We start from the raw sequence: 22,545 nt of genomic DNA on the forward strand, positions 1-22,545 counted from the left end.
CGGGATGGCAAAAATGATATAGTTTAAGATATTTAGAGTTGTTTAGGTAGAGAGTGGAGAATTGGCCGGGAAAAACAGTCAAGGGAAACAAAAGCTCTATAGTCATAAGGACATTCAAATGTTTTCTAGATTAGTGGAATTTCAACTGCTGCTGCTGCCTAGTAGAGGATGTACCAGTCAAAAGGTCCTTTTTCAGTGTGAAACATGGATTTTATTACTAGAGTACAAAAAAAGCACAAAGTCTATGGATTCCTCTGAGGCTAACCAGCATTCTATAGGGGCCCATACTCACCTTCCGCTTGGGTTCTACATGGAGCAGCAAGTTGTTGACGATGTCCAGGATCATTGCATACTGAGCTGGGTTGGTGGAAATTTCCAACTCATGATGGATAAGTGTGAAGGTGTCCACAGCCCCTAAGTAATTGTTAGCAATTAAATAAGAAGCTCAAGTTTCTCTCTAAATATTTATTCCACCTTTTAACCCACATTTGGAGCCACTCCTATTCCCCAAAGAAAAGAATAAAAGATGCTTATAGGTAGAAATATACTCGCTTATTTTAGAATCAGAACAATACCCATTCATCCCAGTTTCTTCCAATAGTATAGGTTATTCTCTCAGAACTTACAAAATATAGAGCAAAGTAAAATATTAATGCCAGTGCACAACAGGACTTTTAATAATTACTATCTCAAAAACCACTAAGAAAATAACTACTTTCACAGGTTCCTACTTCTCTCCCTAAAGCTTTTTGAACCCTGAATACCTTCCTGTTTCTTTAGGAGATCTTCCTTTTCCTGGTTCTCATGAACCTCAGGGGGCTTAATCTGAGTTGCTAGTTCAGGATCAATGTCATGGCTGTAACTAATATAGTACATTCGGCAATTACAACGTGAAATGATTCGCTGGACTTGTTGAGTTTGCTGGGCCTCTGCTGGCTGGTTCCAATCTGAAAATATGGGAAAAAGACAAACAGAAAGACATTTCAATAAAGGCATGGTCACAGTGTCCCAGCTATATCTGCTTTCAACATAATACAAAATGGTCTTACTCCAGCATACACTGATGTCAGGATTAGATAAGTAGGGCTTGATATGTAGTTCAATGGCAGAGCACTTGCCTAACATGCTCAAGGCCCCCAGCACCACCACCAAAAAAAAAAAAAAAAAACATGGAGAGTAGAGAAATAACAAGGCCCATTTGGGACACACATCTGCTCCTAATCATATCATGAGAAGACAGGGGAGAGTTGACCTGTGGTTGTGGTAACCATGCCTCCCACTGCTTGTCCGCTTTCCATCAACTCCTGCACAGAGTCCAGACTACGCTGTCGGTGCTCCTCAATATTCTTCACCTGAAGACAGAAATGCAGCATCTTTAGCTTCTGGGGAAACAGTGGCTTCTCCTAACCAATTGAGTAATAGATCCTATGTTTCAAGCACAGTCATGTACATAATAAAGTTTTAGTTAATAAAAGACTATATATGATGATGGTTCCATAAGATTATATTACCTAGTGATGTCACAGCCATCTTAGTTTTTATAAGTACAGTTTATGATGTTTACACAATGATGAAAATACCTAATGACACAGTTCACAGGATGGACCCCACTGTTAAATGACACATGACTTACTCCGCTGACTTGAGTAGTTTAAAGGATCTACCAGGGTAGAGGAAATATATGGTTCTCTCTTATCCCAAACCACTCAAATTCTCCAACCTAATTGGGTGCATACTTTACCAGGCCACAGGTGTGAAAAACAATAAGCTAGGTTAAAATCAAATCATGTGGGGCTAGTGACGTGGTTCAAGCGGTAGCGCGCTTGCCTGGCATGTGTGCGGCCTGGGTTCAATCCTCAGCACCACAGACAAATAAAGATGTTGTGTCTGCTGAAAACTAAAAAAAAAAAAAAAAAAGAAATCAAATCGTGTTGGGCTGGGATTGTGGCTCAGTGGTAAAGTGCTTGCCTAGAATGTGTGAGGCACTAGGTTTGATCTTCAACACGACATATAAATAAATAAATAAATAAATAAATAATTTCATCAATAACCAATAAAAATATTTTTAAAAAATCAAATCATATGGGAAGCAAAAAAAAAAAAGAGTATTACACCCATTTTGGTATCAATTTTTTTTGTGTGTATATTCTTACTGTTTTCTGTCTTCAGATAGAAAACTACTCTGAAACTATTGCTTTTGGTGGAAGGAGACTTTTTTTTTTTTTTTAATTCTCTCTGCTAATCTGAAGTCAGCAGAATGAGTGATATATGAAGAACATAGAAGAGCAAGGCTAAAGGACGGCAGATCTGACAAGTCAAAAAATAAGTCACATGGGAAAGTCAAAATTCATAGTTTCTCCCACCCATACTAAGGATGTCCCTCTAATGCTATTAATATAATCTGAAAATTTGAGTTTAGCTGTAAAAGACATCATGCCTAAATGAAGCAGAGATGCAGAAATGCCAGATAGGGATATCCTGATATCTTGATAGTGCATACTGTTCATCTCTACATGGGTAGTCAACATCTTCTATACCTATCTCCTAAGACCACTGATTAAAAAAAAAAAAAAGATACTGCTTGCCTGAGGTCTCAGCATGACTTCAAATAACAACAACCATATTTGATTTGACATCTGATCTAAATGTTCACTATCTCTTATGTCATTACACTTGGGGTTGACTGAATTGAGCCCTACTGTACTTGATGTAAAAAGCACTAGCCAAGGAAGAAAGATAAATAAGAGGAATCAGCCTCATTGAGTAGCATAGCAAATAGAGTTACTTTGATCCTCATCAAATGCAGCTAGATACTGTAATTGAGGGTGTACCATGCCCAGCACAATGTGGGCACTTAACACCTGTTAAATTCCTAATGATAATGCACAATTGGCTAGATATATCTCATAACCATTACACCCTCCAGTAACTCTGATATTATATCCTAGAAATTATATTGTAGATTTACTACCTTGCAATGAGATGACTAGCCCCTTTCCTAGTATCTACCAACTACTCATAAAATTACCATCTAATAAAATGTTATCTTGGGCTGGGATTGTGGCTCAGTGGTAGAGTGCTAGCCTCACACGTGTGAGGCACTGGGTTATAGATCAAATAAAGGTATTGTGTCCATCTACAACTAAAAAAATATTTAAAAAAAAATGTTATCTTGCCATATACTTAGACTCCCTCAGACGTACTGATTTTAAAAATGCTGAGACTACTTTCCATAGGAATAAATATATTTTTCAAAACACTTTATCACTTGATTCTTAACAGTCTTGTAGATAGTGAAGTTATTAATTCCATTAAAAACTTTTACAGCTGGGGTTGTGGCTCAGTGATAGAGCACTTGCCTAGCATATGTGAGGCACTGGGTTCAATTCTCAGTACCGCATAAGTAAATAAAGGTCTACCAACAACTAATATTAATTTTTTTTTTTAACAAATAAAGGTGACTGTCCCAAAAGGCTTACAGCTACTGTAATGGCAAAATTTTCATTAGAAGTCACATAACCTAACTCTTAAACAGTCCTTTGTTCAATATCACTGCCTTGCTGCAACAACCAAATCAAGAAAGGGAGAATACCAAAAGTTCTCAGATTACTGCTTGTTTTCTTGACTGCCTGTTGGTTACTGTGACCTTTATTAATAGAGAATAACAACTTTGAAAGTAAGAAAGCTTCAATTCATTTTATTCTAGTGCTAGGAAATGAATTTCTCTCAATGAAATAGACCAGGAGATTAAAAAAAAAAAAAAAAAAAAAAGTACTATGTGCTCACAGATCAGAGACTGCCCACATTCAAGATATTATAGCTAAGCAATAGGTAATATGAAGAATCTTCTAACTATGCTGACGGAAGGCACAAACTATAAAAATTAGGGATATAACAGGCCTTCCTTATCCTGCAAACTAACCTCTAACCAGAGCTGTCGGCCATCTTGCTCAGTAGGGCTACTTTCAGTAGTAGCAAAGTACTGCATGCCATCCAATAGGCAAGTCCAGGATGTCTTTTGCTTCAATGTGTCACCATACCAGGCCGGATGGTGTTGGCACTGCAACAATTGGGCTTTGGCAGCTGACACTATGACACAGCCTTCTGTCTCTGCTCCACGAAGAACCATCTATGCCGGAGATAGAAGCAAAGTCAAGATACCAAGAGACCCAATGGCTCAGGGGGCTGAGACAGAAGAATCACGAGTTCAAGCCAACCTCAGCAATGGTGAGGTGCTAAGCAACTCAGTGAAACCCTGTCTCTAAATACAAAATAGGGCTGGGGATATGACTCAGGGGTTGAGAACCCCAAAGTTCAATCCCTGGTACCAAAAAAAAAAAAAAAAAAAAAGAAAAAAGAAAAAGACACCAAGGGAAATCAGAAAGCTATTGGGAACACTCTATTAACCATAGCAGCTAGGCCTATATTTGGCTTACTGAAGTGAACTTTTCTGCCTTTAAGACGTGGAAATTATTATTCATAACACCTGTAAGAAGGGAAAGTTTTTGGAACTCTATTCACCTATTCTTATTTAGACATGGGGGGAGGTAAGAATATGATTATGATCTAGCCTAATACTGGGGTGCTCTGGTAAAGAAAAGGTACCTGACAGTTGACCAGCTCAATAAGGCAGTTTCGGTTATATATGTCATCCGTCTGGCAGGCAGCAATGCCACACAATTGGTCACTCATACCTGACTCCTCTTCTGTGAATACCACAAACCTATCTGTCTCTTCAATCAGCTTCTGCAACATGTAAGCACCTAGAAAAGAAATAGGAAGTGAGGAAAGGTCAGTCTCAAAGGGAAAGAGAATACATCCAAGGCTAAATTCCCAATTTATCTCACTAGGTAAAGAACCAGGATATATCCTCCCCAACCTAGAACGTCTAGCCCACTCCACCCCAACCTTCACACCTAAGGGTAAAATAAGGGTTGTCACTTCATTTTCTCCCTAATGTCCATAAAAGTAACAGATTTCCAACAGAAACTAAGAAATGCTAGGTAAATGGTAGCATTTTTTTTTCCTTAGACATATCCACCTCTGGTTTACTCCTACTATGTTCCTTTTATTTCTCATTTTCTATTACTTTGCCCTTCTTCCCCATATCCAAACAGTCAAACCATACTAAGCCTTTAAAGTCCAGTTCAAATGCTACTTCCTCAATAAATCCTTCCCTGACTGTATTTCCTCCTTCACTCCAGTCAGGAACAACTCCCAGATTTCACTTCTCTCTTGTGGCATTTAATACTTTTTGTCTTGTCCTCAAATTCACCATATTATTTTCATACTACTTTGTGTTACATACTGTTTGTGACTACTTCTTTCCACTTGAAACCACACTCCTTTGTCATCAGTGTCACTGTGCTCCCCTAGTTTTGCTACTTCCTGTATCTCTAGACTTTATTCCAAGTCTTAAAAAGAATTTCCTGATATCCACCCTTGGCATACTCCCTTCTCTTTCTCTTAATAAGCTTGTCTAATAGTGTTACAGTGAGAACAGTCTCTAGAATTATAGCAGTCTGGCTAGATGTAGTGGCACACTCCTATAATTCAGCAATTAGGGAATCTGAGGCAGGAATATCACAAGTTCAGGGCCAGTCTTAGCAATTTAGTGATGACCTAAGCAACTCAGCAAAATCTTATCTCAAAACAAAAAGTAAGTGGTGGAGTTGTGGCTCAGAGGTAGAGCACCTGCCTAGCAAGCATGAGGCACTGGGTTTAATCCTCAAAAAATAAAAACAAAAACAAAAAATAAAAATAAACAAAAAGTAAAAAGGATTAGGGATGTAGCTCAGTAGTAAAGTCTCCCTGGGTTCAATCTTCAGTACCAAAATAAAACAAAAACTAGAGAGTACCTACTATTCCTATGACTGAACTGTGTCCCCTAAACAGGAAACAACTATTATTATCTCCTTGGTGTTAAGTCTTATCTCTGTTGACATTTCCAAGCCTCTATCTCTAGCCCTAAGCCCCTTTCCATTTACAGCTGTTTGTTGGCCTTATCTAGGTGTCCTGCTAGGGATGAAAATTTAGCATGTACAAATCTGAACTCAATAACACCCTACACCTCCTCCTATCTGTTTAGCCTCTGGCTCTCTTATTTCTGATATTTATTAATATCATGCCAATAACCAGACTCAAAACTTTGGTTATTATCTTTTTGTCCCTCTATCTTGCTTGTTTACTTGAAGGTACTAGCATTGAACAGAGGGATGCTATACCACAGAGCTATATCCAAAAACACCCACAACTTTATTTTTTTGACATAGGATCTAAGTTGTCAAGGATGGCCTTAAACTTGTGCAATCCTCCTGCCTCAGACTCCTAAGTAGCTGGGATGACAAGTGTGTGCCACTATGCTCAAATCTCCCTGCTATAACTCCTCCTTCCAACTAGTGCCCAAATCTATACGCACATTTCTATCCATCTCCTCATCTCCATTCCTACTGCCATTACCTAGTTCCAGCCCTTGCTGCCTCTTGTTGAGACACATAATAGTTTTCTCTTTTGTCTCCCCACCTGGAGTTTCTTCCCCTCTAGTCCTCCTCCATGCCTCTGCCAGATTTATCATCTAAAGGTAAAACTCTAAAGATGAACACCCCTATTAAAAAACCTTCAGTAGTTCACAATTCCCTACTGAATAAGGACCAAAAGCTCCTTAGCCCTGTATTAAAGCTCTCTGATGATTTACCTTCATCTTCCCTTTCCAGACTATTTCTCACTTCTTTACACTGTCAACCAGGATAGATGTTAACCACTGAGCCATATCCCAGCCCTTTCTTATATTTTATTTTGAAACAGGGTCTCACTAAGTTGCTTATGCCTCACAAAATTGCTGAGATTACAGGTGTGCACCACTGTGCCCAGCTTGTTCTCTCTCCTTTGAACATGAGCTTTCCTAACTGCACTCCTACTGTGTTGAATGCCCTTCTTCCCCATCTCCACACAGTCAAACCATACTAAGCCTTTATAGTCCAGTTCAAATGCTACTTCCTTCCCTGACTGTTTTTTCTCCTTCACTTCAGTCAAGAACAACTCCCAGATTTTCACTTCTCTCTTGTGGCATTTAATACTTTTTGTCTTGTCCTCAAATTCACCATAAATCTGCATTCCTCTGCACTTGTTATTAGCTCTCCCTAAAATTCCCTCTCCTCTTTGCCTGTGAAATGTAATATTTCAAGATTTATCATCTTCTCTGTGAAGCCTTTAGAGACTTCTCTATACTGATTTAAATATTTTCTTCTATAGGCTTTTAGTACCTTTGAACATTCTTACAAAGCATTTTCACAATGATATTATAATTTACCTATCTCATTCCCTACTAGTTTCTGAGCTTACTCTCATCTTTGTAGCCCCAAGGTTTATGGTCATGTCTGATATATTATCAGCTCTCAACAAAGCTAAAATGAATCTATGAATCAATAAGTGAGCACATTAACTAATCTAAGCTCATTTAGAGATGATAAACTTGTGGAGTCCCACAGAACATCTTAATTATCAAAACATGAAATAATGATCTAATCCTTTGCTTCTTTTCTTTACTCATCCAGCTTTGGTCCCATCACTCCTGATCAACTTCTCTTGCCACACAATCAGACGCTTTAAGGACCTTCCTTATACTATTGGTTATATAAGACTAATATGGCCTAATATGGGAAAATAACAGTTTGATTTCTACACTTAGACAGAACCAGCCAGGATTCAGTTCTTCTTATACCCCGGTCCAAGTCCACATCCAAGTTCTAAATCTAAATCCACTGAGTTTCGTCTGTCTCAGCCTACCTCCTGATGATCCTTTATCAGGCCGTCCACTGAAGCTGGAAGTGTTGACATGAGGTGGGGTTGGGGTACTGGTCAGGAGACCCCGCTTTGGCTTTTTGGTTGACATCTGGGGATCAATCTTTAAACCCTTCAGGGCCTCAGTGGAGAGATTACGTTTGAGTACAGCTGCCTTTTTGTAGCCATCATACAAACCAAAGGCAATGTCTCGATTAGTGGTTGTCCAGGAAATCCTTAAATCCACCAAATACAGCTGGTGTGTATGAAAGGCAGGGTCACCATCTCTAGTAGAGGGCTCCTAAGAAACAGGAAAAGAACCTCAGGGTAGTATGGGCATTCCCACTATTGCTTCTGAACAACAAATGCAAAAAGAACAAGCTTATTGAATAAGAAACCTGTTTTGGAGAAAGAAAGACCATGAAGAAAGTTTCCACATTACCTTACATTCTAACCAGACCTAGTATATTTTAAATGACAGAATTTCAACTTAAAATCCTTCCCAAACTGGGCAGGGGAAGTCAGCAACAAATGAGATACTAGTTAAAATCTCTTATTTCCTGAATGGCAAAAGACTACCTTTTTTTTTTTTTTCAAAGTTTCATTTTGACAATCATCTAAGCTTTGAAGAGTCTACATTTAGAAGTAGAGGGAGAAAAGGAATCTTCAAAAGAAGGATGCTGATATAGCTAAATCAAGTGAATGCATTATAAAGTTAAGACATATATGCTGGGATATATAGTTAGGCATCTTACCAGGAACTTAGCCTAAAATCTACTCCTATGACTGAACTGTGTGCCCCTCAAATTCGTATACTGAAGCCCTAGCCCACAATGTGATGGTATTTGGATATGGGGGGTAAGAAAGTTCAGATAAATTCAAGATGGTGGGGCCCTCAACATAGGATTAGTGCTATTAGAAGAGACACCAGAGGGGCTGGGGATGTGGCTCAAGCAGTAGCGCGCTCACCTGGCATGCGCGGGGTGCTGGGTTTGATCCTCAGCACCACATAAAAATAAAATAAAGATGTTATGTCCACAAATAACTAAAAAGTAAATATTAAAAAATTCTTTCTCTCTTAAAAAAAAAAAAAAAAGAAGAGACACCAGAGTACTTCGATGCACACACCATACTTGGATTCATGGTCTCACTCTTGCACATGCTCTCTCTCTGCCATCTGAAGACACAGAGAGAAAGCATCCATCTGCAAGCCAGAAAGAGCCCTCAGTAGAACCTAACTATGCCAGCACCCTGATCTTGGACTTCCCATTCCCAGCCTTAAAAATTGTGAGAAATAAATTTGTTACATCAGTGGAAGACTTGTTTTGTTTTTAGTATAGCTTCAAGCAGACCTACTAATATAACTAAGGTAAAAAGAAACTGTCAGGCAGTACCTCCTCAGCAGTACGATTGCTATGTCGTTGATAGGTGAGGGAAGACAGGCTCAGCAGGTGGGTCTTTGTTACCAAGGGATCAAGGCAGTGATCAGCATTCTCTTCAGTGGGTGAGGCCATCAGGTGAACAGTCATCTGACTTAGGTCACTCACCATCTGGGTCACACTCCATTCAGAGATCAGACGCCGCATCACTGTGCCCGCTGAAAAAGGAGGCACACAAAGTCCATGCAGAATATTATGGAAAGACAAAGATAGTGTGAGTCATTAAGGGAGGAAAGAAATAGAACTAAGAAGGAGAAAAGGATAAGGAATAGGCTAGAGAAATGAAAGGAGTCTTTGATCTTACCTTGAGGTATAAGACGCTGAGTTCCCCGAGTGAATACATGGCCCTGACTGCACTCAATCTGGATACCACGTTGCTGGGCAAATGAAGCCCAATAATGCACCTGGCAACAAGAGAGAAAGAGACTGAACAAAGGATGGCATGAGAGGGATGCATAAGAGATCCAATATAAGAATACTAGGGAAAAGGAATAGAAGATATCAAAGGTCAGAGCCTGACCTGCAGCTGTGGAAAGAGTGCAGTATAGGAAAGCTGCTTGTAGTGCTGGCCAAGCTTTTTCTTGCTGGGTTTCAGATTATTGAAGAGCTTGCCCCTGCAGATAGGCCTTGTGACACTAGTCCAAGTTGCCCAGAAGTTTTGCATCCAGCGCAGGGTACTACTATATAGTAGAATTCGGGGCTGGGATATTGCTGCAAAGGAAAGGATAGATATATTCTAGCTGAGGCTGAAACACAGAGGTGATGTTAAATCCTTTCCTATCTTCAGGTATTAGAGGTTTAAAATCCCAAACAGCATACAGCCTCATATTCAGTTTCCCTAGCACCTTCTTCTTTCAAGGATCTAAGTTCTTAGCTTTTAAATATTGCTATAGTCTGAATATTTGTGTTGCTCCTAAATTCTTATGTTGAAATCCTAAATCCCAATGTGATGGTATAAAGAAGTTGGGGAGTCTTTGAGAAGGATTAGATCACAGAAATGAAACCCCCAGGAATGGTATTAATTAGGCAAAATGAAGCTCAGTGACTCCTTCTACCATGTGTGAGGACACAAGAAGGTGCCATCTCTGAGGAAGAGGCCCTTACCAAACACTTCAACAACCAGTACCTTGATCTTCAATTTCCCAGTCTTCAGAATGTGAGAAACAAAAGTCTATTGTTTACAAGCCACCCAATTTATAGTACTATTATTTAGAGCCCCAAACACCAACCTTCTTCCCAAAAAAGGTCCTAACCCAAATTCTCCACTATCCTTCTATTCCCTTTCTGCCTTCAAGCTTAAGTTCTCAGTGTCCAAGCCCATCCTCTAAGCCCTTCCTCCCCACTGCCCCGGGCCCAAGCCTCACTCCCGCTGTGCCGAGTCAGATCCATCTTGATGGAGAGATTGAGGTTCTCAGAACGGAAGGCCCGGTAGGAGTCATGGAGCTGGCCCAAGGGCACCTCAGGCAGGAACTCTGGGGCCCTCAGAGTGACACTGTGGTGATCATGGGGATTCCCATGGCACAGCCACTGCAGGTCCAATGTCATGCAGAGGTCAGGCAGGTGAAGGAAGCAGCAGTCGTCATACCTGCCTCACAACGGAGCCCCAGCCTTCAGTGACCTGTTCACTTGCCTCCCCTTGACTCTTCCCCTCTCCCTCCACCATGAGTCCCCCCCCCACTTAGGCCCCGCCCTTCATTCCACTCACTTAGAGGCTGTTCTCACGTTGATATCCAAGTCACCTTTGAAAACAAACTGACCAGGTTTCCAGTGAAAAGAAAGGTGGCTCCATTCCCAGTGCATATTTTCAGTTGTGTTGTATGGATCCTATAACCACCCCCAAGAACTTGGTGAGATATGGGTAAAAGAACCATTCTCATCTCCCAAATTAGTACCTTTCTCTCTTCCCCTATATGCTATATAGGTCCCAACTATACCACCTTGGTAGAAAAATGATTCCATGGGATCTCTCACCTCAGTGGCCAGCTGGTGCAGGTTTGCCTGTTCAATGTCCATGTGCCAGTCCCCATGGAACATAAGACGGCTCTTGTCCCACCAGGGCAAGGGGGGGCTGGGGTCAGCTGAGGGCTTGGTTAAGAGGTCCACACATTGGCCAATCAGTGTCCAGGCTGGATCCCAGCATGGGCCCCATACGACTGTATACTGGAAGATTTCCGCTGAGGTAGAAAAACAAAGGCTGTATCTTGTTACACAACTCCACCTTCTCTTCCTCCTTCACTCCAAAAGGTCCTCAGTTTATTTCCCACCCCAATCACCACAAGTATCTCTCAAACCAAATGCCCTCTCTACTCACAGTGGAAGTCATGGTAGAACTTGAGTGGGGGCATATTCCTCTCTACTGCCACATTACCCCATGGAAGCCCCAAGTGTAGAATTTGACGTCGACGAGAGCAAGCTTGACCACTTTGCTCAGTGCCCACAAGTCGACCCATGAGCCGCCAGTCCCGGATTTCAAACAGATACCGTGGATAGTCTCTGATCCGAACTGTTATGATAGAAAAGATAAAAGTAGCTATTCAGGGAGCTGTCTTTGCACTCTCAGGCAATTTTTCCCACTTGCCACCTCTTTTTACCCACCTACATTTACAAAATGTAAATGAGAGCACAAGAGCTGACAGTTAATAAGTAGCAAAACTGAAAAAGTCACAGAGACCCTGGAGCAGAAGGTAAGGAGACTCCCAATAGCACTGAGATCCAAGAGACACAATAACCTTACAGAAGACTATTCTAATTGTCCATTTATATCAGCGAAGCAATTTCAGGGTGAAATTCAGGAACAAAAAAAGGGAAAGGGATCCCACTCATCCCACTCCACCCATCCAATAACAGTCACATTTCCTAATATAACCTAATATTACAGCTCCACTGTAATCACTCAGAAAGCTCCCAGGAACTCAAAGGACAAACACCAGGCTCCACAAATAAAGGAAATATGGCTTACCCAGAAAGGTCTTGACATTGCACTTGAGCATGCGGCACCACTGAATGACAAGATCTATTCCTTCAGCAGGAAACGGGCTGCCTGGATCAAGCTCTCGAACCTGTTCTACTACACGCTCAGGACCATGAAAGGAGGCATCTGCAAGAGCCACCAGTTCTAGCCCTGCCAGACTCCAAGTGAGCAGTGCCCGGCGCATGGGTGTATTGCCATAGAGACGACGAGAGCGCTGGATGTAGATTTCAATATTCTTGCGTTCCAAAGAGGCATAGAGCTCCTCAATTTTTCGGGCTGGCAATAACTCCCCATGCTGCTTCCGAAGGGCAGCCACCTTGGCATCGAGAAGCTGCAATCTTTTGGCACTCTCTTTACTTTCATCTTTCATCAGTTCATAGTTATCATGAAGTTTCACCTCAAAAATGTCATCCAGGAAAACCCATGAGAAGTGCTGAACCTTCAAGAGTAGATCAGGTGGCAGTGGGGCCGGACTTGGAGAGGACCAAGCACGAGACCCTCGGTGCAGGCCCTTTAGCCATTTCTGAACTCCCACTGCCTCATCCAAAGTTCCAGAGAAGTCATATTGATAAGGGAACTCCACCGAGACTGAACCAAAGGAGAGGAGCCAAACACGGTTTCGGAGGGTTTGCAGTGCAGGAAAGGGGTTCCGGTGGAGGATCATCTCCTCTAGCTCAGGCAGCAACTGAACCTCTACCTCCTTGAAGTTGAAAATACTATTGCCGTCAAAGCCAGCAGCCAGCTCTGGGCAGTAAGCCTGCACTGAACCTCCATGCCGGTTCAGTGACACACTCTCTGCAGCCAAGGTAATGAATTTGTCTTCAGCCACGAAAGCAGTCAGTTTGGCTGTACTCACCTCCAATGTCAGGTTTAACAGCCGTCTTGGTGGAAGTGGCTCAGGGAGATTGTCTTCTGGCTCAGAAGTAGCTTCTGGAGTCTCTAGTGCAAGGGATGGAATAGTCTCAGAACACGTAGTGGCTCTTAGTAGGTCTCGGCATTGAAGGGTGGCCAGGACATGCTGATATAAATACATGTGATCTGGAGGGCTCCACAGTAAGGTTAGTCCTGCACCACACTGAACCTTTAAGGAATAAAAAGGATGTCAATCATCAAGTCCCAGAACAGTAGAGATAACAGGGATTATTTTACTTGGGTACCTGGCTCAAGAATTATCTCCACCCAGAAGTCTTTCCTGAGTAACCACATTAATTACTGCCTTATTTTGTTCCCCTAACACTAACATGCTGAGCTAAGAGTTGTCAGTTATCTTATATTTGAGTACTTATGCTTTAAGTTCTTCTCAGATTCTAGATGTCAGAGAAAAGGGGCTGTGTGTTATAATTCTCTGTTATCTACCACAATATATCCAGCATAAACACGTACTCAAGAAATCATTTAGCTTTGTTTCCATTCAGGAGTCACATAACTACTGCAATTTGAAATGTTTATGCATTTATAAATGCAACTTAATTTGTAAAAAGTAGTATAAAATGTCTAACTATTACACACTAATGAAAACATTTAAAAAAAGGAATTTGAAAAACAAACAAACAAACTGTAATCCGATTGGTACAGGAGACTAAGGCAAGAGATTGTAGTTCCAAGTCAACCTCAGCAACTCAGTGAGGCCCTAAGCAACTTAGCAAGATCCTATCTCTAAATGAAATATAAAAAAAGGACTGGGGTTATGACTCAATGGTCACGTGCCCCTGAGTTCAATCCTGGGTACCAAAAGAAGAAAAAAAGGTTGTGTATAAAAAGACAACACAGTAATTGAGTTATGTGAAAGCATGCCTCAGAGAAGGGAGTAGAGCCCTTGTTCACTTGAAAAACAAAGTCAGTTCTGAATGTCTAAGCAGATAGAGAAGATTAAAATTCCAGGACAGAAATTCTCTGAATTTATAGTCTCTGAAAAGGAACCTCTTCAGTTTCTGAAGGAAAATAAAGTCTGACGAACAGGAAAATACTCCACTCTCTCTTAATGGGGTCCTAGGTCCTTCTGATACCCTAAGGATAAAGAACAACTTTTTCTTTTTTTTGGTATCAGGGGTTTAACCCAGGGGCACTTAACCACTGAGGCACATCACAAGCCCTTTTTATTTTGACACAGGGTCTCCCCAAGTCGCTTAGGGCCTCCCTGAGTTGCTAAAGCTGGCTTTGAACTTGTAATCCTCCTGCCTCAGCCTCCTGAGTTGTTGGGATTGAGGCATGCACCTGCACCACCCACCCAGCTAAAGAACACCTTTTGAGAAGTTTTTGGAAAGCCTCTCAGAACTTGCCAGTACTTCTATCTTCATATCCCTTCTAGCCTTCTAAGGAGCTGAGTCACAAAATGACACCAGATCATTATTTTTTAAAAGCCCCTTACTTTTCAAAAGACACACACTAAAATATTTATAATTGAAATGATAATATGTCTGGTAACTCTTTTAAAATAATCCCAAAGCCCAGGGAAAGGGAGATTAGCAGGAATTCAGCTGAAACAAGTTGGTCTTGAATTGGTCATTTAATAAAGCCAGATACACAAAGGCTTAAATATTCTCTCTAGTTTTTACATGTTTTTAATTTCAAAGTAAAAAGGGAAAAATATATAGAATAAGCAAAAAAAAAAAAAAAAAAGGAAAAGAAAATACATAAATAACAGACAGATATCTAATAACATGTTTCCCTTCTGTTTCACAAGAGTCAAAAGGACTTGGAAAGGATTTAAGCAACAGGAAAGCCCAGTCTGGCCCCACCTCTCTGCAGATACATTACCTCCAGAGAGCGGATGCTGCTGTGATAGGTGAGAGAGAGCATGGAGAGGCAGAGCACTGGAGTAGGGATGTCAGGAGCCTTACAACAGGGCTGCATCTTCTCTGTGACCGACTTTACCAATGCAAGCACAAGACCTTGAATCCCCACGGTGGATGTCTCAGCACTGCCCAGGACAGTCAGTGTGTCTAGTCGTATCTCCGAAGCACCTACCATCCAGAAACCACATTACCCTTGGTTTCCAGCTCTCAAATGGCAATTTTGGTTCTCATTTTCCTTTCTTACTTATTTCTCCTACTCTACTTTTCTTTATTCCACTTGCTTCCCTATACTGAGTCTTTATATTAGGGAAAATTTCCTTTCCCCTCTTTTAACTAAATCTAGCAGAGTCAAAGAAGTTCCCTAATTCCTAAAAACTGCCCAGAGATATATCACTTATTCCCTAAAACTTAAAACACACAAGGAAATAAAACGCTATATGGGTTTAATTTTCTTGACTACATCAAGGCTAAGTCTTTTTCTTACATCTTGCTTAATAGTTGCCTTTCATAAGTCATTAAGAAATAGCAAGAAGCAAAACAGTTGTACAAGTCTTTTTGGCAATCTAATTTAGAAAAATTCCAAATAATCAGCTCCATTAAATGAGGAGCGTAATCAGCTTAGTTTGCATACTACTCATTTCAGTATAGATCTCCTATCCCACTTACCAACCAGGGCAGAAAGAGTGAACAAGTTCATATCTTCCACCTTCAAGTCCACCTTCCACAGTAATGTCATGGATTCCCCAAATGAAGATTCCCGAGAGAAAGCTGACTTCCCAGATTGTGGACTCATCAAAGATAAGATACGAGACAAACATTGAGCACAAGTGTCTGACGCTTCTACCTGAAGTCCTCGGATAGTACAATCGAGAAAGAGGGTATCTGACTGGGTACTGGACAGGCCCAGAGGTTGGTTATAACTACCCTAGAAAAGAAACAGATGGACCCCATTGAAAGCATGCAGATACAATTTTGTAATGTGCCCTGACTTATTACCTACCACTAAGAAGATGCTCAGTGAAGGATGTCTGGATAGGAAGCTATATGGGCCTCTATTCACCAAAGCTTCTACATACCTGCAGTGTGAAGGAGTCCAGGACAAGTGCCTCACCCCAAACATGCATATTGGGTGGGTGCGGTGCCCGCTGAATGTGGGAATCACTACCCACTCGCCAGCAGAGGTGGTCCACAGTTAGGACGCCCCGCTGATGGATGCTTTGTGGCCTGAGGTGCTGGTAATCTGAATAAAGGTGGGAAAGGGGAGTACTATTGAGTCACTGAGGCCATGATTAAACTAGCTCCACTAATGGACAAATTCTTATTCTTTTTCCATCCCAGAACCTTACCCAGAGAGATGGAATTGAATCCCAAGGCAAAAGGTGGCGTATCCCCAAGCTGAATGGAAATGTTGACATTGGAGATGGAAGTGCTGAAGATGATGGGAGCCAAGATTTGAGGGAAGGTTCTATGTAGGGACAAGACATCATTTTGTGATAAGGAAATACTTGCAGCTTTCTATCATGGAACAGATTCCTGAAACTCTCAAAACCAGGATGAGAACTTATAGTTTTGTTGTGATTCTTAGAATTAGCTACAATTAGAAAGTAAGGGGCTAAATTCATCAGCTAATTGCTGCTCCCAATGATAACCTGCAAGAACCAAAGACATGAGTTTGAACCACATGAAATTGCCATTTTCAAGTTAAAATAGGGTGACAATTAGCATTATCACATGATTCAACTTCATATGACCAAGAAGCATCACTTCCAAACCATTAACCTTAAGTCCTCTATGGAGCACAACCTAAGTATTACATAAAGACAGAAATGGCTCTGCAGATTTGATACTGGCATCTTGTAGCTTAAGGCAGACAAGACACTATAAATCATTAACTTCAATTCAAATATTTATTTTGTTTAAGGCACTATGCTGGGCACTGAGGACACAAAAATTAAGAAGACATCTTCCTATTATCAAGGAGTCCAATCTAACAGGGAAGATAAATAAAACGGTTTTCTTCTGAGGCTACGATTTGGGGAGATCAAACAATCAAATGTGTATTTGACAACAAGATGCCATGTTAAACCAAAAGAGAATCTACCTGCTAAGTTGGTAACTAAAAAAGATTAAACTGACCTTTTTTTCCTTTGTTTAAAAATAGGTAAACTAGTCCCCTGGGTTTCCAGTGCTAACATGTGCAGCCAGTGAGAAAATTCCTGGTGCCGATAGTGAATGATACAAGTGTTCAGAACTAGGGAGGCTGAGAGATCAATGGTGGTCACCTGGAAACATGAAGACCAGAACTGTAGGCTTGGGTTTTACTTTGTTAACTCATAACACAACCATGTTCAGAAACATCAGAAAAAGGATAGGTTCTTGTTATCACAGTCATCATACCTGCACACTAGCCTTGAGGGAGTTGAGGCAAACAATGCGCTGGCGACTCTGGGACAGCAACAACCCATCTGAAAATACCATGGAATAGATGAGAGGAAAGCAAAGGGAGGGCAAGAGGTAAAACTAGGTGAGGTGCAGAGGCAGGCAAAGAGATGAATGGAGTGTCACTAAAACTTGTGAGTTGGGGCTATTTTCTCTCATTATATTCCCTCCCTCTACCTCTAGTTACACTGATATTCTCTCAGTACCAGAACCCCCACCCATGAACCTTCTAATAGGAGTTCAGTGTTCATCTGTGCCATGTCAGAGTTTACTGTGAAGCTTCGAAGGGGCAGTTGATCCTCATCACGATGGTACAAGAAATGCAGCAGCTTCAGTGTCCAAGTCAGGTGCCTGGCTCAGAAAAGAAAACAGCTCAGAAAGATGTGGAGTGACATTCCCACTTTTTTCCTCCCCAAAGATAAACTCAGAGCAGCTGCTAGACTGGTTACAGAGATCCTGTATATAGCTCACATTATCATTCTCCATACTAGGTCAGAAAAGGTCTCACCTCTTTTGACTATTCATGGACAACACGACACTTGTATTCTCCATCTTCACTTTGACCTGGTCTGGCAACTGCTGGAGGAGGTATAGGCCAGGCAGGGTTGGCTCAGCCAAATTCTCTGTCACCTCTGAGAACATGAACGAATAACATAACCGTCATCAATCCTTAACACTCAATTACTCCAAGAAGCTCTGCCCTCTTTGGCCAAATCCTTCCACATAAAACAGGGTAAGCAAATGTCCAAATAAAGCCACAGGCAAATACTCCACAGATCCAGGTACCTGGTGTACTTCCTTTTCCAGACTCTACATATATAACCAGATTGTAGGGATGTAGCTCAGTGGTAGAGTGCTTGTCCACCATGTTCAATCCCCAGCACCACAAAAACAAAAAATAAATGGAATGGGGAATAGGCTGGTGAAACAGGAAGAATATGGATTTTAGAGTCGAATAATTTAAACTTCATTTTTACTAGGACTAGCTGTGACCTCAGCCAAGTTACCTAGCTAATCATCCTAGGCTTCAATTTCCTTATTTGTGAACTGCTGACAACTTATGGAAAAAACATATGTAAAACACAATAGTACAGGTCTAATTCATACCACTAAATGTTAGTTCACTAAGCACAAGCAAATGCCCCATTTTCTCTAACTAATCTCAGGGTCAAAGGCTATGAGGAGCTGGGCATGGTGGTACATGCCTGTAGTCTCAGTGGAAGCTGAGACATTAGGATCACAAGTTTAAGGGCAGCCTCAACAACTTACGAGGCCCTAAGCAACTCAGTAAGACCTTGTCACAAAACAAAAAATAAAAAGGGCTGGGGATGTAGCTCACTGATAAATTGTTCCTGAGTTCAATCCCCAGCACCAGGAAAAACAAAACAAAACAAAACCAACAATGGGAAGGAAAAAAAAAAAAAACCAACAACCACCCTGGTGACTAATGACTCATGCCTGAATGAGTAGTGAAACCCCTGCTTTTTTCTACTTCCAAAATAACTCTGAGAACAAGACAGCCAAGAAGCTCAGTGATCGGGGCTTTACCTGAACAGGGAACAGGCTTGGGTACCAGGCTTGAGCCCTGACTCAGCAGTTGACTATGGAAGAGACCTTCATGAAGCTCAGCATGGAGTGTCCACACATCCAGAGTGATAGCCTTCAGATGCCAACTGCTGATGCCCACCTTTAGACACAGGTCCAGGGCCAGTGACAGTTCCACTAGGCATGTATCCTCCTGTAGGGAGGATAAGCCTTTAAGGTGTATGTAGGAAGCTTGGGGACTTTTTGGTCAAAATGCATTGATCTTGGATCCTGGGTATTGCCTTAAGGGAACCACATAAAGTCAGAGAACTAGAATGTAAGCCCTAAGCTCCTTGAAATCTTATATCCAGGAGGAAATGGAGCATACTCACCAGCTGACCACTCTTTAGAACTTTGCTGTTGATTTTGGATAAGCTCACCTCACAGATTAATCTAGGAAAGAAAAAAATTGCAAGCACTTGGCACCTTTCTTCACCACTTACCTCCAAACAAGCTCTGTTGGCTAGAAGTGACAAGGCAAGTGAAACACCTACTCTTAGCCTCTCCTCAAGTTACAGAGAATAAAAACTTAACACTTTGATAATACTTTCTCTGAAGCAACACCAGGGCAAGAATGAGACTACTAGATCTCTTCTACTAATTACTTACCTTTTCCCATCACTATCCAAAAGAAATCTGCTTCTACTGATCTGAATGTGCCACAAGGACTCTGAGGTAGCCACCTTGAGAACCATGATGTTTATAGCATCAACATGAATGGAGAATAGCTGGAAAGAATGAGCAAGGATGAACAATAATTAACTTTAAGGTAGCACACTTCATTTCTAGCTGAGAAAAGAGTGTCAGATCTTAGCATTATGCCCCAAAATAGCAGAAGAATCCACCCACAACTCCAAAGCCCATCATCCCTGAAGTACAGTGAAGAATAGCAGAAGTAGCAGTCTCACTTGGCAGAAGATCTTCAGTAAAGATGGGCTGAAGGACAACTCCTTTTGATCCACCCCAGTGCTCTGGGAGAATGGGGCAGACAGGCCAGAAACCTTCTGTAGGTCCGTTCTGATCCGTACTTCTCCAAAGCACAATGCCACATAGTGTCTGCCAAGAGAAACCTCACTGCCACCAGATCCAATCCTCACATAATAGTCTCTTCCCCTCCCAAATAACATAGCTCAATTCATAGCAAACAATCTAATATTCTTTTTTTTTTTTTTTTTTTTTTTTTTTTAAAGAGAGAGTGAGAGGAGAGGAGGGAGAGAGAGAGAGAATTTCCAACATTTTTTATTTCTTAGTTCTCGGCGGACACAACATCTTTGTTGGTATGTGGTGCTGGGGATCGAACCCGGGCCGCACGCATGCCAGGCGAGCGCGCTACCGCTTGAGCCACATCCCCAGCCCCCACAATCTAATATTCTTCAGACTAAAAGGAGACTCCAGAAAAAACCTGCCTCCCTCCTTGAGTTAAGAGATCTCTGTATAGAATCTCATTCTGTAAAATCAACCCCAAAATATTCCCCAGGAGAAAAAAGGAGAAGTAAGGACATAGAGTACTCACGGCAGATCATGGCTAAGGAGTTTGCTGGAGATCCACAAGTTATCAATTTCCTAAAAGAGTGCAGGAAAAAACTCTGTACACTAATTGCTAGGTAAGCAATGAGCAGCTTGACAAGGCAGAAAAAGGTTTTTGGCTCCTTCAAGGAAGTGCTATGGACTCTCTCACTAAATATGCCCATTCCATTTCCACTGGTTTCTCTGCCAGATATCTTAGTCCTCACAATGACGTTAGTTGCTTAGTATTTCTCTATTACAGATATGTTGTCCTGTTTCTCTCTTAAATTAGAACAGTAAGCTCTTCTAGTTCCTGTTATCTTTCTTTTGTGCTTTACTTCTGCATCCTTCTTATGGGCCCTGGACACTCTGTGCCCTACAAACATCTTTAACCAAACAACTTGCGCCAATTCCAGTGTTCCCCAATTAGCTCTAAGATCACCATGGTAAGAGAGGAATGGTGAGGTTAACTAGCAAAGTCCCTCAGAATTTTTTTTCCTTTTTTTTTTTTTTTTGGTACTGGGATTGAACCCAAGCTCTACCACTGAGCTACATCCCCAGCCCTTTTTATATTTATTTTGAGACACAGCCTCTGCTAAGTTGCAGAGACTGGCCTCCAATTTGTTATCCTCCTGCCTCAGCCTGGCTGGTCCCTGGGATTAAAGTTGTGTGCCACTGGACTTGTCGACCCAGAATTTTGTTTTAAAAGCAAATTAAGGGTTAAGGGACTGGGGTTGTGGCTCAGTGGTAAGGCACTGGGTTCGATCCTCAGCATCACACAAAAATATAAGTAAAATGAAGGTATGTGTAAATCTACTATTTGAAAAAAAATTTTTATAAAGTAAATTAAGGATTGAAATTCAACTGCATCACACACGCACCCCTCCTCCCACAGTGAGTTTCCCATAACTCACAACTGTTTGCTGGTGCTGCTGAAACTTAAGACTGACATTCTGGATCCAAAAAAAGCGGAAGGAACCGATCTTTAACTCTGCTTGTAGCTTCCGCTGACACCACCTGGTGGCCAACCGGACCACAAGCCACCTGCAGAAAAATCCGTGTGAGTTCAATAGGGCTCTATCCCAAGTATGGCTACCCGAACCCCTTTTTGGTCTGAGAAGATCTTGCAAAGGATCGTGTCCTGAAACTGGATTTTTTCTGGGGCAACTCTCCTGTCTCCCAAATCACCTGTCCGTCACACACAGTCAGCCGCCATAATCAGCACTGTAGAATTCCAGTGACCCCCGCCACCCAGATGAAACCTGATAAACTAAACCTCACCCCCAAGTATGAGGTCAAAAAAGAAAAAATCCCTCAAGTCTTTAGAAAGCTGAGACAGAAGAGACCCCAACAGGAGTTAAGGTGGAGGCAGCCGTGCTATCACATACTCCCCAGAGGGTCTGTCTCCGCTCCCACCCTCCAGACAGGTGTCCTGGATAAGTCCGGGGTCACAGACGGTCAGTTCAAATGCCCCTCTCCCAAGGACTCCCAGTCCTCCTGACCTCGCTCTCCAGAGCGAGGAATCCAGCTGCAGGTGCCCTTCGAGCTGGATGAAGGAGACATTCAGGGCGTGTGGAGCGGGAAGGAGAAACCATCGAGAGGCCCCGTTCTCACGCATATTCAATCCCCGGAATCAGCATTCCCTCAGGCCCCACCCGCTCCCTCAGTCTCCTCTGCACGCAGCCCCTCCCCGCATCTCTGGCCGCACATTCCCTCCCTTAGCCTTTATCGCGCGCCCCCCTCCTCATAGATATCCTTTCCGCCTCCCGCGCCGGGGCCGCGCGCGTCCCCTCCTCAGGCGCTCCCCCCTCCCCCATCGCTGTGGCTGAAGCCCCTCACCGGCCTAGGAAGAGAGCGCTAAGCGCAACCAGCAGCAAGACCAACAGCGCGGAAAGAAGCAGAGGCATTTAGGTCCGGGTCCGGCCCGGCCTGGCCCCGGCCCCAGCCATGCCGGGCCCCGACGCCTGAACCGCGCAGCGCCGCCGCGGGCCGACCAGCCGCGCGCGCAGGGGCAACGCTGAGCCAGGAAGCG

General features: G+C 42.3%; 1 protein-coding gene across 3 annotated transcripts in view; it reads right to left on the minus strand.

Moving 5' to 3' along the window:
• Bltp2 (bridge-like lipid transfer protein family member 2) overlaps positions 1 to 22,530 on the minus strand; it is a 28,272-nt gene extending 5,742 nt beyond the window's left edge. The window contains exons 1-29 of one of the 3 annotated variants that reach the window (XM_005327825.5): positions 22,353 to 22,530; positions 21,428 to 21,557; positions 20,521 to 20,570; positions 19,916 to 20,063; positions 19,617 to 19,735; positions 19,340 to 19,400; positions 18,972 to 19,161; positions 17,932 to 18,055; positions 17,650 to 17,774; positions 17,382 to 17,449; positions 17,121 to 17,266; positions 16,331 to 16,449; positions 16,061 to 16,224; positions 15,651 to 15,909; positions 14,947 to 15,152; positions 12,178 to 13,270; positions 11,530 to 11,721; positions 11,190 to 11,392; positions 10,924 to 11,042; positions 10,583 to 10,803; positions 9,739 to 9,929; positions 9,523 to 9,622; positions 9,174 to 9,376; positions 7,786 to 8,080; positions 4,606 to 4,763; positions 3,923 to 4,129; positions 1,253 to 1,352; positions 765 to 947; positions 293 to 414 (exon numbers count right to left, since the gene is read on the minus strand). In XM_005327825.5, coding sequence (XP_005327882.1) covers positions 293 to 414; positions 765 to 947; positions 1,253 to 1,352; positions 3,923 to 4,129; positions 4,606 to 4,763; positions 7,786 to 8,080; positions 9,174 to 9,376; positions 9,523 to 9,622; positions 9,739 to 9,929; positions 10,583 to 10,803; positions 10,924 to 11,042; positions 11,190 to 11,392; positions 11,530 to 11,721; positions 12,178 to 13,270; positions 14,947 to 15,152; positions 15,651 to 15,909; positions 16,061 to 16,224; positions 16,331 to 16,449; positions 17,121 to 17,266; positions 17,382 to 17,449; positions 17,650 to 17,774; positions 17,932 to 18,055; positions 18,972 to 19,161; positions 19,340 to 19,400; positions 19,617 to 19,735; positions 19,916 to 20,063; positions 20,521 to 20,570; positions 21,428 to 21,557; positions 22,353 to 22,420 — 5,364 coding nt within the window. In that variant the 5' untranslated portion in view covers positions 22,421 to 22,530. Of the gene's footprint in view, positions 1 to 292; positions 415 to 764; positions 948 to 1,252; positions 1,353 to 3,922; positions 4,130 to 4,605; positions 4,764 to 7,785; positions 8,081 to 9,173; positions 9,377 to 9,522; positions 9,623 to 9,738; positions 9,930 to 10,582; positions 10,804 to 10,923; positions 11,043 to 11,189; positions 11,393 to 11,529; positions 11,722 to 12,177; positions 13,271 to 14,946; positions 15,153 to 15,650; positions 15,910 to 16,060; positions 16,225 to 16,330; positions 16,450 to 17,120; positions 17,267 to 17,381; positions 17,450 to 17,649; positions 17,775 to 17,931; positions 18,056 to 18,209; positions 18,343 to 18,971; positions 19,162 to 19,339; positions 19,401 to 19,616; positions 19,736 to 19,915; positions 20,064 to 20,520; positions 20,571 to 21,427; positions 21,558 to 22,352 lie in introns of those variants that run through there. The other 2 variants (XM_078042540.1, XM_040269175.2) reach the window with 2 other exon arrangements.
• Between the last annotated feature and the right edge of the window lie 15 nt (positions 22,531 to 22,545).

Source organism: Ictidomys tridecemlineatus, chromosome 3, assembly GCF_052094955.1.
Source record: "Ictidomys tridecemlineatus isolate mIctTri1 chromosome 3, mIctTri1.hap1, whole genome shotgun sequence".
Taxonomy (NCBI): domain Eukaryota; kingdom Metazoa; phylum Chordata; class Mammalia; order Rodentia; family Sciuridae; genus Ictidomys; species Ictidomys tridecemlineatus.